Source organism: Herpailurus yagouaroundi, unplaced genomic scaffold (assembly GCF_014898765.1).
Source record: "Herpailurus yagouaroundi ecotype Mexico unplaced genomic scaffold, PumYag 28, whole genome shotgun sequence".
Classification (NCBI taxonomy): domain Eukaryota; kingdom Metazoa; phylum Chordata; class Mammalia; order Carnivora; family Felidae; genus Herpailurus; species Herpailurus yagouaroundi.
In genome coordinates this window covers 44,195,470-44,213,103 of record NW_024412376.1, presented here as the reverse complement: position 1 = coordinate 44,213,103, position 17,634 = coordinate 44,195,470, and the positions used below count along the sequence as shown (strand labels likewise).

Here is a 17,634-nt window from a genome sequence, read left to right as displayed (position 1 = left end):
TTATATCGGTTTTAAGTGATAAACTTTGTTGTCATGGAAAAATTTTGCTCTAGGCTATGCAGTACAATGGTTAAAAGCACAAGTTCTCAGGTCAGAGCACTTGCCTTCAGTTGCAATTCTGCCACTCATTTGCTGTGTGATCTTGGCAAGTTAATTTATCTAAGGATAAAAATAGCTATAGAGCAATAACACTACTAAGAATTTATCCAAAGGATCCAGGAGTGCTGATTCATAGGGTCACATGCACCCCAATGTTTATAGCAGCGCTATCAACAATAGCCAAATTATGGAAAGAGCCCAAATATCCATTAACTGATGAATGGATAAAGAAGATGTGGTACATATATATATAATAGAATACTACTCGGCAATGAAAATGAATGAAATCTTGCCATTTGCAACAATATGGATGGAACTGAAGAGTATCATGCTAAGTGAAATAAGTCAGAGAAAGACAGATATCACATGTTTTCACTCATATGTGTAATTTGAGAAACTTAACAGAAGACCAGGGGGGAAGGGAAGGGAAAAAAAAAAAATAGTTACAAACAAAGAGGGAGGCAAACCATAAGAGACTCTTAAATACAGAGAACAAATTGAGGGTTGATGGCGGGGGGAGGGGTAATGGGTGATGGGCATTGAGGAGGGCACTTGTTAGGATGAGCACTGGGTGTTGTATGTAAGTGATGAATCATGGGAACCTACTCCTGAAGCCAAGAGCACACTGTATATAGTGCATGTTAGCTAACTTGACAATAAATTATATTTTAAAAAAGAAAAAAATTGCTGTAGAGGTTAAATGAAATTAATGCATAAGGCTTTTTAGCAAAGTATCTGATATTTTTAGTCTTTAAAAAAATATTAGGTGCTGTTTTTATTTCTGGCATGTACATATTTAATACACAAGGGCAATAGTTGGCATACTACACCCCAGTACGTGAACTCTGCCCGCCTCCTACTTTTGTAAGATCAAGTTTATTAGAAAAGCTAAACTCAGCCAGTATGTATTGCCTGTGGCTGTTTTCATGCTATAATGGCCTGAGTAGTTGCAACACAGACCTGATAGCCCACAAGGCCTAAAATACTTATTATCTGGATTTTTCATAAGAAATTTGCTGATCTATACCCTCGGTGAGAAAAACACACTAAAAATACAATACCATAAAATGTTAAAACAGATGATATAAGTGGAGAAAGATAACCAAGTTACTGGTTTCCATGTGTCTCAATAAATTCAAAGCAACTGAAAAACATATGGTTATTTTCCTTTCCCCAAAAAAGTAAGCATTTCAAAACTGAAAATGTCCTTCGAGGTTCTAAATTAAAACATTTTTTTTTCCAAATGGAAATACAAATCTGAGAATTAAATGAATAGTCTATACCTAAACAACTTACTATTATCACTCCAGGTGTATTCACTGTGATGCATTAAGGCATTGCATTAGGTCATAAGCAAAGCATATTTTTCCGAAATAAATCACACATGAAAAGTATATTTACGAAATCTCCATGTAAAAGGACCTGTGTAAAGTACCATAAAGAATTCACAAAAGACAAGACAGGGTAACTTAAAACACAATCTAAATAAGCAGAAAAATAATCTCAAGGCATATAAAAACCAGTTAAGTGCATTTCACCATAATTTCTATATTTCTTTAAATTTTTTGTAAATAAAATAGATTACTTTGTCCACTTAACCTACACAAATAGAAAAATCCAAAAATGTATTACCTGAATTGGATGTTTACTAAATGAGGCTGGGAGCCATCTGATTGCCAGTAAGTTTCAAGATTGTCATCTCGTAACTGATCCACTCCAAATCCTAAAACACAAGTGACAGTAAGTTCTCATGAAAAAGAAAGAGCTATATATTCGAAATATAAAATTACCATACACATTTGTCCAGAAAGTTTGATAAAGAGGATGGTCAATACTCTAAACTTTAAATTAGAATTCTTCAATCTTCTTAAGAAGATCTCAACTCTTAGAATATCATTTGCACACACAAAATGTTACATTAGGGCCAACTGTTCTTGGTTGTTGGCTTTAATTTTTAAAGAATATCTCCTAAATAAACTCTAAACACAGCATGTCTTCAAATCCAGCTTATACTTTCTACAAGGTGGTAATAAGACTGATCCTCATGTCCTACAAAATCAGGTTTTAAGTCCAAGATGCCATACATCTTTCTTGTGACAAGAAAAAGGACACCTTAGAAATATTTTCAAAAATCACATACATTTTGAAGCCAAGTGTTTCTGATCAACATTCTGATTAGTCAAAAATTAAATGTGCCCAGAATTGCATATCTAGCTATTCTAGATAACTGAAGTAAAAATAACCTGTATTGCTTTTTGATTAAAATCATAATAATGCATACTAATTGTAGAAATAATTTAATGGTAAGGTGTGGATGTTTCAAAAATATTTAAGAAAATTGATCTAATTTACATTTTAATTTTTTGAGTAGTATATTCATTATAGATCAAATTCAAAAGGTACAAAAAAGAACATGGTGGAAAGTCTCTATCTCCCCCACCCCCACCATCCAGTTTCCCTCCTCAAATATAATCAATGTTATCAATTTTTTACATACTCTTTCACACATACTATACACATATATAAGCAAATGCATAATTCTTTTTCCCCTCTACACAAATAATGGCATATGATAAATAGCTCTACACTTTGCTTTTCTTTTTCACTTAAATTATCTGAAAGATTCTTCCATATCAATAATAATAATTAATAATAATAATAATAATAACAGCAGCAGCAAATACCGATATCACATTCACTATATGCCAGATACATTCTAAGCATTTTATATGATTATATCATGTAATGTTTATTTAACTCATATAGTAACTCAGTTAACCTAAGCAGCTCCCACATTTTTTAAAGGTTATACAATATCTCACTGTCTGGAAATGTAATAATTATTTAACCAAACCCCTATAGGATACTTAGACTGTTTCCAATGTTTTCCTATTACAAATAACACTGCAGTAAACATCTACCTATCTAAAATCTTCAAATGCATATCAGTATTTCTGGAGGATAGACTTCTAGGAATAGAACCCTGGGTCATTTGAATTTTTAATTTGATAAATATTGCCAATTTCTCCTCCAAAATGCATCCTCACCAATAATGTACGAGAACATATATTCCTTTATGTAACCAGTAAAACTTGTGATATTCTGAAATCTTTATACTAGATTTTGAAGACTTAGTATAAAAACATTAAATATCTCTATTTAATAATTTATTATATATTGATTATATATTGAAATAATTTTGGATATATGGAGATGAAATAAATTATGACAATTGTATCTTTTTAAATTTTAATAGTGGTACTGGATAGTTTTAAATTACATACGTGGTTTGCTAGATTTCTCTTGGATAGCACTTCTCTGTACTCATGCTAAAATGAAATCATTCTTTTAAGTATTTGCTAACCTGATAGGTAAAAACTTATTATTTCAAACTTTCATTGATCATTTATATTTCTTCTTATAGAAAACACCTATTCATAACCTCCTATATTTTCATTGCACTTTGGTCCCTTTATTGATTTATAACTCTTTTACTATTATGGATATTAACCCTATGTCTGTTCCATGTGATCCAAATATGCTCTCCACAGTCTGAGATTTATATCTTAAATCTTCATATGCTGCATTTACAGTATATACTATTGAATAAGAAAGGTTCTTCCAGGGGCGCCTGGGTGGCTTGGTCGGTTAAGCATCCGACTTCGGCTCAGGTCATGATCTCACAGTCCGTGAGTTCGAGCCCCGCGTCGGGCTCTGTGTTCACAGCTCAGAGCCTGGAGCCTGTTTCAGATTCTGTGTCTCCCTCTCTCTCTGCCCCTCCCCTGTTCATGCTCTGTCTCTCTCTGTCTCAAAAATAAATAAACGTTAAAAAAAATTTTTTTTTAATCAAAAAAGAAAGGTTCTTCCAGAGAAAATAATTTTTGCATTAAATTCTGAAGTACTAGTAAGAGTTAACTAGGTAAACAGAAGGGCAAGGTTAAAAACCATTCAATAAAGAGAAAAACACATAATGGCACAGAAAAGGAAAAGTGGAATCTATAGGAAACAAAGGTAGCTTTTGGTAGCTAAGGCTACACATTGGGTTGCATCAGGAAATGAACCAGAGACATATGAAAGAAGTCAGATCATACAGACTCTTATGTACTAAGATATGAAGTATAAATTATCTTGAAAAATATGCCAACCTACATAAGAATTTTTAATAGGTAAGTTATATGATCAGGAAATAATCAGATCAGAATCTTCAGATAGATTCTTCATTGCCAGGGAGGGAGAAACCCATTCTAAGTAATCAAAACTCCAAGTGACGATGGTCTGAATTCAGACAGTGACCAAGATAAATGCTAAAAAATAGCTTCCTATTGCACCAAAGAAAATCTTAAAATATAAAAACTGGGTTCTCCATTACTCACTCTGTAACTCTTAGATCTGTGCTGTGCAATATGGTGGCGACTAGCTGCATGAGACTATTGAAGAAATATGGCTAGTTCAACTTGAGATTTGCTATAAGTGCAAAATATATATTGGTTGAAGACTAGTATGAAATGCAAACCATCTCACTAATAATAAGTCTAGTTATCTTGAACTAAAAACATATTATTACATTGGGGTGCCTGGGTGGCTCAGTCAGTTAAGCATCCAACTTCGGCTCAGGTCACAATCTTGCAGTTTGTGGGTTCGAGCCCTGCACTGGACTCTGTGCTGATGGCTCGAAGCCTGCAGCCTGCTTCAGGTTCTGTATCTCCCTCTCTCTCTGCCCCTCCCCCACTCGTGCTCTGTCTCTCTCTCTCAAAAATGAATAAACATTAAAAATTTAAAAAAAAAACAAAAACCATATTATTACAATTAGTTGCACCCATTTCTTTATCCTTTTTAATGTAGGTACTAGAAAATTTAAGTTACACATGCAACTTGCATTATATGTCTTTTGGACCATACTGCCTTAGACCATGCTTCTTTCTTTACATGTTATTTCTAAGCCTAATTCAGAATATTCAGTTCTGCAAATTATAAGATAAAAAGTTGTTTTGGTACTAACATAAAGAGTTCTTAAGTTCTAAATCCCTTTTTCTTCTTGTCAGTTTATGAGTTCCCTAAAAGAGGATAACTCAATTACAGGACTCTTCCTTAGGAGCTCCACCGTTAAATGTTCTATTGATTAAAAGACCTTTTGTCCCATATTTTATTTTAGCTATTTGGATAGTTTTTCTTTCTCTTTCATTTCACAATTTTACAAGTGTGTGCTCAAAGAATTTCACAAAATGGTGTTTTTTCTTAACAAGTAAAATAAACATTAAACAAAAAACCTGAATAACTTATCCAGAATAAGAGGATGTCCTGTAACTCAAGACTAGTCATTTTAAGTGTCTTTCTAATTGATATTGCTTATGAAACTCTAACAGTATAACTAAGTAGGTACACTCTCATCAAGAATTAATCAGTCTAAATCTTTACCTCTGGAATACTAAGTATGATTATCAGCTTCTAGTTCTTCAAAATATGTCTCACAAACAGAACCTCTTACAAGCATCTGTTTATGTGCCAGTGCCATAGCTCATAGAGTAAGCTTCTTTTCCAAAGCTTCCCATTCAGCGTTGTATCTGGATTCTTTTTAGTCCAAACAAAAGAACCAAAAGACAGACCTGTGATAACTGCTTTGATAGGTATCATGATAATGCACTCAAACAATATTATCCAGAAAAAAACTTTCATATGATGTAGTGATTCATAAGTCGGTGGTTCACAGTATGGTCCCTGGACCAGCAGCATCACTGCTATCTGGGAACTTATTAGGAAATCTAAACCTACTGCATCAGAAACTTTCAGCATTAACCTGTTTAAGAGTCGGTATTTTAATAAATCCTGTAAGTGATTACTAGGCATGCTAAAATTTTAGAACTTTTATGGCAAGTTTACTCAACTTGGGCACTACTGATAGTGTGCACTGGATAATTCTTTCAGGAGCAGGGGCTATCCTGTGCATTATAAAATATTTAGCAGCATCTCTGGCCTCTACTATTTGTCAGTCACAATTTTCCCCCCAAACCAGCAGTTGTATCAATCAAAAACATCTGCAGATATTACCAAATGTATCCCTAGGGGGTAAAATCATCCCCAGGTGAGAACCACTGCTCTAAGGAAAAGAAAACTAGCATTCACCTGTGGTTACTCTTATTGTTTAGTAAATATCTACTCTTCTCTACCCATCCTCTAGGAAAACAAAATGATTCTGCACTCCAGTCATAGTGGAGCTTAATCATGACTTGTTTTGGTCAACACAATGTAAATGAATGTGACACAAGCAGAGGTTTTAAATGTGCTGGCAAGGTCTAACTTGGCACCCTTCTAAATGTTGGCACCCCAGTAAGACATTGTGCCTGAACACATGGAGCAGGCCTAGACCCAAGTCACAGCCTACAGCCAAGTCATAGCCAAGCAAAAAATAAATTTTGTTATAATGTGCCACTGAGAGATTAGGCTTGTTTGTCACAGACCATTAGTGCAGCAAGAGCTGACTAACACAACATCAATAGATGAGATACATTTGAGTAGCCCAGTTTAGATTGCCTCTAGGAGTAAAACAGCCATTTTCACCTCAAGCATATCTTTTAACACAAATCCTTCCACGTTTGCCAGGGTGCTATTATAACTGGGGCATATGTGTTGACTCTGAAGACACAAAGACAGATAACACGTGGTCTCTGCGGAATTCATTTATCTAATACACTATCTATGCTGTGACTATTTACATCTATATCTTTTAACACAAATCCTTCCACGTTTGCCAGGGTGCTATTATAACTGGGGCATATGTGTTGACTCTGAAGACACAAAGATAGATAACACGTGGTCTCTGTGGAATTCATTTATCTAATGCACTATCTATGCTGTGACTATTTACATCTAAACTAATTAAAAATAAATAAAATTTAAAATGATTTTTCTTTTTTTTTTTAATTTTTTTTTTTAATTTTTTTTTTTCAACGTTTATTTATTTTTGGGACAGAGAGAGACAGAGCATGAACGGGGGAGGGGCAGAGAGAGAGGGAGACACAGAATCGGAAACAGGCTCCAGGCTCTGAGTCATCAGCCCAGAGCCCGATGCGGGGCTCGAACTCACGGACCGCGAGATCGTGACCTGGCTGAAGTCGGACGCTTAACCGACTGCGCCACCCAGGCGCCCCTAAAATGATTTTTCAATAACACTAGTCTCATTTAAAGTATTCAACAGAGAGGTGCCTCAGTGGCTCAGTCAGTTGAGTGTCAGACTCTTGATGTGGCTTAGGCCGTGATCCCAAGGTTGTGGGATCGAGCCCCACATCAGTCTCCTTGTTGAGCATGGAGCCTGCATGAGATAACTATCTCTCTCTCTCTCTCTCTCTCTCTTTTTCTCTCTCTGCCCCTCCCCCCTGCTTATGCTCCCACTCGCTCTCTCCCTCTCTCTCAAATAGAATAATAAATAAAAAATAAAGTACTCGATAGCTACACATAACTAGCAGCTACCTCCCTGTACAGTCCAATATGTTCCACTGGCCAGCACTGAGGAACTGAAGCAGATAAATTACAATATAAAGAGTTAAGTGCTATAATAAAGAGATGAAGAAAAAAAAAACACAAAAAGGGGTGGCTAAACAACATGCTACTAAACCACCAATAGGTCAACAAAGAAATCAAAGAGGAAATTTAAAAATACCAGGAGACAAAGGAAAATGGAAGTGCAACAGTTCAAATATTTGGGACGCAGCAAAACCAATTCTAAAAGGGAAGTTTACGGAGATAAAGGCCTGCCTCCAGAAACAAGAAAAGTCTCAAATAAACAATCTAACCTTACACTTAAAGGAGTTAAAAAAGAACAACAAATAAAGCCCAAAGTTAGTAGAAGGAGAGAAATAATAAAAAGCAGAGCAGAAATAAATGAAATAGACTAAAAACACAATAGAAAAGATCAATAAAACCAAGAGCTAGTTCTCTAAAAAGATAAGCAAAATTGACAACCCTTCAGACTCATCAAAAAGGAAAAAGAGAGAAAGAGAGGGAAAGGGCTCAAATAAATAAAACCAGAAATGAAAGATGTAACAATGGACATCACAGAAATATAAAGGATTGTAAGAAAGTATGAAAAATTATATGCCAACAAATTGGACAACCTAGAAGAAATGGATAAAATTTCTAAAAACATATTCTTCTAAGACTAAATCAGGAAGAAATAGAAAATCTGAACAGACTAGTTACTCGTAATGAAATTCAAATGGTAATCAAAAAACTCCCAACAAATGAAAGTCCAGGACCAGATGGCTTCACAGACAAGTACCACCTTTTAAAGAAGAGTTAATACCTATTCTTCTCAAACTATTCCAAAATATAGAAAAGGAAAGAAAACTTCCAAATCCATTCTACAAAGCCAGTATTACCCCAAAATCAGACAAAGATGCTGCCAAAAAAGAAAAAAAATTATAGGCCAATATCCCTGATGAATATAGATGCAAAAATTCTCAACAAAATACTAGCAAATGAAATTCAACAATATATTAAAAGAATCATTGACCACAATCAACTGAGATTTATTCTAGGGATGCAAGGATTATTTAATATCCACAAATCAATCAACATGATATACCACATTTTAAAAATGAAGGAATAGGGGATCCTCAGTGGCTTAATCAGTTGAGTGTCTGACTTCAGTTCAGGTCATGAGTTCCTAGTCCGTGAGTTTGAGCCCTGTGTCAGGCTCTGTGCTGCCAGCTCGGAGCCTGGAGTCTGCTTTGGATTCTGTGAGTCCCTCTCTCTGCCCCTCTCCTTCACTCATATTCGGTCTCTGTCTCTCAAAAATAAATAAACGTTAAAAAAACTAAAAAAAAAAAAAAAGGGTAAAAAAACATATGATCATCTCAATAGATGCATAAAAAGCATTTAACAAAGTACAACATCCATTCATGATAAAAAACTCCCAACAGAGTGGGTTTAAAGGGAACACACTTCAACACAATAAAAGCTATATATGAAAAATCCATGGCTTACATCATACTCAATGGTGAAAAACAACTTTTCCTCTAAGATCAGGAACAAGACAAAGATATCCACACTCACTTTTATTCAACAAAATACTGGAAGTCCTAGCCACAGCAACCAAATAAGAAAAAAGAAATAAAAGGCACCCAAATTGGTGAGAAAGAAGTAAAACTGCCACTATTTGCAAATGACAAGATGCTGTATATAGAACACTTTAAAGACGGCCAAAAACTATTAGAACTAATAATGGAGTCAATAAAGTTGCAATACACAAAATTAGTAAACAGAAATTTGTTGCATTAATGTACACTAATCAAAAAGTAGCAGAAAGAGAAATTAAGAAAACCATCTAATTTACAGTTACATCAAAAAGAATAAAATATCTAGAAGTAAATTTAACCAAAGAGGGAAAGACCTGTACTCTGAAAACTATAAGACATTGATGAAAGAAACTGAAAACGATACAAATGGAAAGATATACCATGTTCACAGACAGAAAAAAATTGATATTGTTAAAATAGCCATACCTCCCAAAGCAGTCTACACATTCAGTGCAATTCCTATCAAAATACTAATAGTATTTTTCATTGAACTAGAACAAATAATCCTAAAATTTGTATAAAATCACAAAAAGGCCCTGAATAGCCAAAGCAATCTTGAGAAAAAACAAAGTTGGATGTATCTCAATCCCAGATTTCAAGCTATACTACAAAGCTATAATAATCAAAACAGTATGGTACTGGCACAGAAATAGACACATAGATCAATGGAACAGGACAGAGAGCCTAGAAATAAACCCACATTCATATGGTCAACCAAACTATGACAAAGGAGGCAAGAATATACAGCGGGGAAAAGACAATCTCTTCAATACAGGGAATTCGGAAAACTGGACAGCTACATGAATAAGAATAAATCTGGACCACTTTCTTACACCATACTCAAAAATAAACTCAAAATGGATTAAAGACTTAAATATAAGACCTAGAACCATGAATCTCCTGAAAGAAAACATAGGCAGTGATCTCTCAGACATCAAGCCTCAGCAACACTTTTCTAGATATACCTGTTCAGGCAAGGGAAATAAAACAAAAAATAAAATATTAGGACTACATCAAAATAAAAAGCTTTTTGCACAGCAAAGGAAACCATCAACAAAACAAAAAGGCAATCTACTGAATGGGAGAAATTATTTGTAAATGATATAGCCAATAAGAAGTTAATATCCAAAATATATAGAGAACTCACACAACTCAACACCCCCAAAACAATCTGACTAAAAAGTGGGCAGAGGGCCTAAACAGACATTTTTCCAAAGAACATTACAAAAGTTCCTCAATAAATTAAAAATAGAAATACCATATGATCCAGCTATTCCACTACTGGGTATTTACCCAAAGAAAATTAAAACACTAATTTGAAATGATGTATGTACCGCTGTGTTTATTGCACCATTACTTACAACAAAATATGGAAAGAACCTAAGTGTCCATCAATAGATGAATGAACAAGTTGTGCTATATAAGTACAATGAGTTACTTAGCCATAAAAAAAAGAATTAGATTTTGCCATTCACGACCACACAGATAGACCTGGAGGGTATTATGCTAAGTGAAATGAGACAGAGAAAGACAAATACCACATGACTTCACCTATGAATCTAAAAACAAAATAAGTGAACAAACAAACAAACAGAAACAGACTCATAAAAACAGAACAAACTGGTGGTTGCCAGAAGGAGGGAAGGGGCTGCTGAGGGGTGGGCAAAATAGGTGAAGGGGATTAAGATATACAAATATCTAGTCATAAAATAAACCATGGGGATTAAAGTAAAGCATAGGGAATATAGTCAATAATATTGTAATAATGTTGTATGGTGACAGATGGTAACTACACTTATTGCAGCGAGCATCGTGTAATGTACAGAACTATCTAATCACTATGGTGTATACCTGAAATTGATATAACATTGTGTGTCAACTATACTTCGATTTAAGAAAAAAAAAAGAGATGAATTAACTAATTTCTTTATATACTGTCTTCTCTTGGCTTCTATCCATTATCTCCCACTCTCCTAGTTTTCCAACTAGTTCAGCGACCACTTCTCCTTTATTGCCCTTTGCACATTCTTATTCCTGCTATTCTGCCAGGCCTCAACATCTTGAAGAGCCCTGAGGCTTTACTCTTTTATTCTAAATACAATCTGTCCTTAGGTGAGTCAATCCAGTCCATAGGCTTAGAATATCATCAGTATATTGATAACCCTCAAAATTTGTATCTCCAATCTAAACCTTTCCCCAAGAGCCCCAAGCTTCTGTAGTCAATTGCCTAATAAACACCTCACTAGAATGCTGATCTAAAAACTAATGTATTTGACTCATAACTGTTTTGACCAAAAAAAAAGTATTTATTTCCCCACACACACTATCAACTTAGGAAATACTGAATTATTCTGCCAGACACTTAAGAGTCACTCTTGAATCTTTCCTTTCCCTTAGTAAGTCATAATTTTTCCCACCTCTAAAAATACATCCCAAGCCATCATTTCTCTCCATTTTCAACCATCAGCCTAGTCAAAAACATCATCATCTGACATAAATTACTATACTAGCCTTTCTTTCCCTGGTCTTCACCATTACTCTACCACCAACCATTATTCTCAGTGGCCATGGTGATTTTATTTTTTTAAACTCTGTATCGGATCATCTCACTTTCCTGCTTTACATCTCCAGTGGTATCTCTTTGTATCTCAAATCTAAATTGTACTTCAAATCCAAATTCTACCAGAAATTCATAATCTGACCATGTCTAATTATGTCTCCAACCTCATGTCCTCCTTACCCACTATCCACTAGTCACACTAGACTTCTTTCTGAACCTCAAACATGCCAAACCATTTAGCTTAGAGCCTCTGAATTACCTGTTTCCTGTGTCAGAGAGATTCTTGTCTGAAATCTTTGCACAATGGATTCTTCCTAACATTTATATCTCAGCACAAATTTCATTTTCCATGAAAGGCCTTTCTTGATCTATTTCTTATCCTGCTGTTTTATTCTCACCAATGCACATAATGCTATTCAATGAGAAATTCACTCAATGATCACAATTGTCAAAAAGATTTAAATTTAGTAACTTTTTTAAAGAAAAACAGAACTTACACCATTGAATTATGCCTCTAAAATTAATTAATAAAAGCAATGCCTTGGTAAAAGATATAAATCAAGTGGAAAATATATCCTGGAAGATGTTCACAAAATACAGCCTCACTAAATCCTTGTTTTTGTTGGCTTGTAAAGTATCAAATATAGAGTCAAATATAGAGGATGTACCTATTTTTCCCCTTAATTTTGTTTCCCAACCTGGTATGAATTTAGTGCTTACGGAATTAAATGATTAAGCTACTCTAATAAGACTCTCTTATAATGCTAGCAGCCACACAAATCTGACCTTTAGTTTTTCCAGTCTCTTGGGCAGAGACTGACAATTGTGCTGAATTGTGGAATTGTTTTGTGATGTGTCTTCAATTGAGCTGAATCTACTAAATACATTCCAATTTTAATCTGAGTGAAATATTGAGCCAGCATTTCCAGAGACAGAAAAATAACTTTTCAAAGCTCTATACTACTACCACACTATAGCAGGCAAGTAAATTTGTACCTCCAACAAACTGTTATTAACATTTTGAAAGTTTATTAAAATTCTTCCATATGTCACCTCTCACCTGAATTCTTACACGTCTTTTAAACGACTTCTTTGCCGCTAACCTTGCTTCACTTCAATACATCCTCTACACTTCTCAAATATGAACAAATACTGGTTTACTCTGCTACTTAAAGTTTTTCAATGGCTGTATACAGTAAAGTGTCAACTGTTTAACAATGATCAGGCCTCTACCTAACTAGCTTTGCCTATGCCACTTCCCTCTGTTCTAGTTTTACCTAAAATTTTTGAATGAGCTATGTTTTGTCTCAGCTGTACACCTTTGTGCATACTGTTTCTCTTGCCTTTATGTCCTTATTCGGTGAAACCCTATTCTTGCTCCATCATGTAAGATAAGCATCTCCATGAAGCCTTCCCTGATCTGTTAGGCAGAATCAATTACTTCCCTTCTCAGCCACTACTACACTGAGCCCATGCTTAGTAGAAAGCAATACGATACCACAGAACCTGACTGCCTTGAATCGCAGGATTCCCACTAATCACATGATCGCTATCAAATTACTTAATCTTTCTGTACTATCGTTTCCTCATTTGGAAAATGATAAAAATAACAGCAGATACTGCATATACACATAAAGTATTTAAAACATTTAGTAAATGCTAAATAAAAGTTATAAATTATTATACTGTAAAATAATGCCTAGTTTAAAGCTATAATTCCTCCATTAGATTGTAAACTCCTTGATAGCCAGGGTTCTATGCTTTTTATCTTTTACTCTCTAACAGTGTTATAGATTTCAGCAATTGTCTGCTGCCTAAAAATGAAAAATACCTGACCATAGCATAGCAAAAGCTAAACAATTAACCTTCTCATTAATTGCTATCTCATTAATAAAGAGTAGTCATTCTTTTTTTTTTAATGTTGATTTATTTTAGAGACAGACAGAGCACAAGTGGGGGAGGGGCAGAGAGAGTCAGAGACAGAATCTGAAGCTGGCTGCAGGCTCTGAGCTGTCAGCACAGAGCTTGACGCGAGGTGTGAACCCACAAACCATGAGATCATGACCTGAGCTGAAGTCAGACACTCAACCGACTGAGCCACACAGGCACCCCAGTCAGTCATTCTTTATGTATAATCATACAATGGTATTTCACTGATGGGCCCAAAGGTGATGGAAGTAAAATGTATGACACAAAACTGATGAACTGCATCACTTTTGTACCTAACACATTTTGTAGCAATCCCACCACTCTCCTGGCAGTGTTAGCTATTGTTCTCTTCTGTACCTACAAGATGTCAGAGCAGTGGGGCATCTTCAGGGAGCCAGGTATGTGTTGCCCTCTGCAAAATTCATAGCATAAAAGGATGTGAATGGACATTGATTTATTCCCCATTATTGACACAGTAAGCCACCAGTTTGAATTATGCTACTAGGTCAAGCAATGGGAAGTGTTCAATTTGAGCAAATTCACAGAACTATTTGATACTATGAAGAATATTAGAAACTTCTGAAGCAGTCCAGGATGTAGGAAGCTGGAAAAAGGCATCACTCCCATTCAAACAAGAAGCAGCTAGATAAATTACAAACTCATAATTTTCCTCAAAAACATGAGAGCTTGAAACAACACAGCAACCCAAAAGCCTAAAACCCAAGAAGGGGCAACTCTCAGCCTCAGGAGAGAAAGGATATATAGCTTTTCCCAACTGTGGTAGAGCATAGGAGGAAGGAACAACGACCAAACACATGAGACATATGGCAGAACTTTAACAAATTGCTAAAGGCCAAGTGTGGGCTAGCATAAAAGTACAGCAATCTTGGTAGTCTCAAATATAAAGTGAACTCACACTGACCCTCAGACTCTTTTTCCAAGGGCCTTCACCACATATATAAGAGAGCAGGAGACTAGAAAGGCTACTTCAATTGTTGCCTGAAGAAGGGAAGTGACCACCACTGCAGGAAAAGCAAAAAGCCCCACCCTCCCTGCCAAACCCTTCTCTCCAACAGAACAGAGGACTTAAGCTGCTAAGGAATGAGCATCAAACCTACTGACTCCAGGACAGATAAGACCCATCCTTGCAGGGAGAAGATTAAAAGAAAAAATCCTCCATGCCTGGGGTAGAGGCAAGAAACAGTCCTTCCTCTGGGGGTAGGGCAGAAAACTCTCCCACAAAAGACTAGCCACAGATACAAGGCAGAGTTTGGCTATCACATGTAGGAAGGACCAAAATGCTGAGAAAGCCCTACCTTGGAGGCCAGGCACACAAGAGATGTCTAAGATTGAAGCTGGACCAGGAAACCAGACAAGCCCTACCTCTAATTCCCTACACTGAGTAAAAGGTATAGCATTCTACGGCTGAAGGCAGGGAAAGAGCATGGAGAGACACCCTCTGAAGCACAGAGGTACAGAGATAGCTGAAAACTGAAAGTGGAGGAGGAACATTAAAAAACTCCTCTTGTGGGGGGAGGGGGGGTGGGCACAGTTAGTAGAGCTTGCAACTCTTGATCCCAGAATTGTGAGTCCAAGCCCCATGTTGGGTAAAATATATTTTAAAAAATGGGGTGCCTGGCTAGCCCAGTCAGTAGAATGCGTGACTCTTAATCTCAGGGTCCTGAGTTCGAGCCCCACAGTGAGCGTGGAACCTACTCAGAAAAGAAAACAAATAAAAAAATAACTCCTCTGGTTGGAGAACACAGGCAATAACCTCTTTGATATCAGCCATAGCAACTTCTTCCTACATATGTCTTCTGAGGCAAGGGAAACAAAAACATAAATTATTGTGACTTCATCAAAATAAAAAGCTACTGCACAGTGAAGGAAACCATCAACAAACTAAAAGGCAATTGATGGAATGAAGGAATATATTTGCAATTGACATATCGGGTAAAGGGTTAATATCCAAAATATATAAAGAACTTGTAGGGGGGCCAGGGTGGCTCATTTGGTTAAGCATCTGACTCTTGGTTTCAGCTCAGGTCATGATCCCACGGTTCATGGGTTCAAGCCCCACGCTGGGCTCTGTGCTGGCAGTGCAGAGCCTGCTTGTGATTCTCTCTCTCTTTCTCTCTCTCTCTCTCTCTCTCTCTGCCCTTCCCCTGCTCACCTGCTCTCTCTCTCTCCCTCAAAATAAATAAATAAAAACTTAAAAAAAAAAAAAAAGAACGTGTAAATCTCAACACTCCAAAAATGAATAATCCAATTAAAAACAAGCAGAAGACATACAGATGGCCAACAGACACATGAAAAGATGCTCAGCATCACTGATCATCAGGGAAATATAAATCAAAACTATAATGAGATATCACCTCACACCTGTCAAAATGGCTAAAATCAACAACAGAAGAAATGACAGATGTTGGTGAGGATGTGGAGAAAGGGGAACCCTTTGGCACTGTTGGTGGAAATGCAAACTGGTGCAGCTATTCTGGAAAACAGTATGGAGGCTCCTCAAAAAGTTAAAAGTGGAACTACCCTTTGATCTAGCAATTGCATTACTAGGTATTTACCCCCAAAATACAAAATACCAATTTAGAGTAATACATGCACACTGATGTTTATAGCAGCATTATATACAATAGCCAAATTATGAAAACAGCCCAAGTGCCCATCAACTGACAAATGAAAAAAGATGTGGCATATATATATATATACATACACACACACACACACACACACACTAGAATATTACTCAGTCATAAAAAAGAATGAAATCTTGCCATTTGCAATGACATGGATGGAGCTAAAGAGAATTATGCTAAGCAAAATAAATCAGTCAGAAAAAGACAAATACTATATGATTTCACTCATGTGGAATTTAAGAAACAATACAAATGGGCCAAGGGGGAAAAAAGAGAGAGGCAAACCAAGAAACAGATTCTTAACTATAAAGAACAAACTGATGGTTACCAGAGGGGAGGTGTGTGGGGAAATGGGTTAAATAGGTGATAGGGATTAAGGATTGCACTTGTTGTGATGAGCACTAGGTGATATATGGAAGTATGGAATCACTATATTGTACACCTAAAACTAATATTATACTGTATGTTAACCAATGGGAATTTAAATTAAAAAAAAGACAAAAAAACCTCTTCTGGCAACCCCACCACCATTAAGCACTGGACATATTTAGAGGAATTTGAACCCTGTGAGGTACTGAAGGTAACCACACAACACAAAACAAACAAAAAACCAGGTCAATTCCTAACTAACTCAACCCCCACAATAAAGGACTGACAGTAGAAAAGAAGTATCCATTTCAAAGTGTAACCACCATTTCTCTCAGTATCCACTAACATGATATTTAGCATTCAATAAAAGATTAGGACACTCAAACATGCAAGAAAAACAAATATTACCAAAAGGCAAAACAATCAATAGAAATACACTCAGAGATGACCCAGATGTTGGAACTACTGGACAGAGACTTCAAATAACTATGATTAACATATTCAAGAATCTAGGGGAAAAAATAGATGAAATGTTTGAACAAACAGGAAATTTCAACAGAGATTAAAAACTTCTCAGGAGTCAAATGGAGGGTCAGCTGGCTGGCTCAGTCAGTGGAGCATGTGACTCTTGATCTCAGAGTTGTGAGTTCAAGTCCCACGTTGGCTGGAGATAACTTAAAAATAAAATATTTCCAAAAAAAATTTTTAAAGGGTCATATGGAAAAGCTATAAATAAAAAACCACCATATCAGAGATGAAACTCAACAAAGCCAAAGAAAGAAGTAGTGGACTTGAAGCTAGATCAATAAAAAAATATCCAGAGGAAAACAAAATGAGAAGAAAAAAAAAAAGTGGAAAAAAAAAGCACCTAAAAGCTATGGGACAATTACAAACGGTCTAGAAAAATCAAATAATCTAGCATATGTATAACTGGATTCACAGAAGGACAACAGAGAAG

At 35.9% G+C, this 17,634-nt stretch overlaps 1 protein-coding gene across 5 annotated transcripts in view; it reads right to left on the bottom strand.

Annotated features, from left to right (window-relative positions):
• ANAPC10 (anaphase promoting complex subunit 10) overlaps positions 1-17,634 on the bottom strand; it is a 106,682-nt gene that overhangs the window by 79,141 nt on the left and 9,907 nt on the right. For all 5 annotated transcript variants that reach the window (XM_040473082.1, XM_040473084.1, XM_040473080.1 and 2 more), the window contains exon 3: positions 1,732-1,822. In XM_040473082.1, coding sequence (XP_040329016.1) covers positions 1,732-1,822 — 91 coding nt within the window. The remainder of the gene's footprint in view (positions 1-1,731; positions 1,823-17,634) is intronic.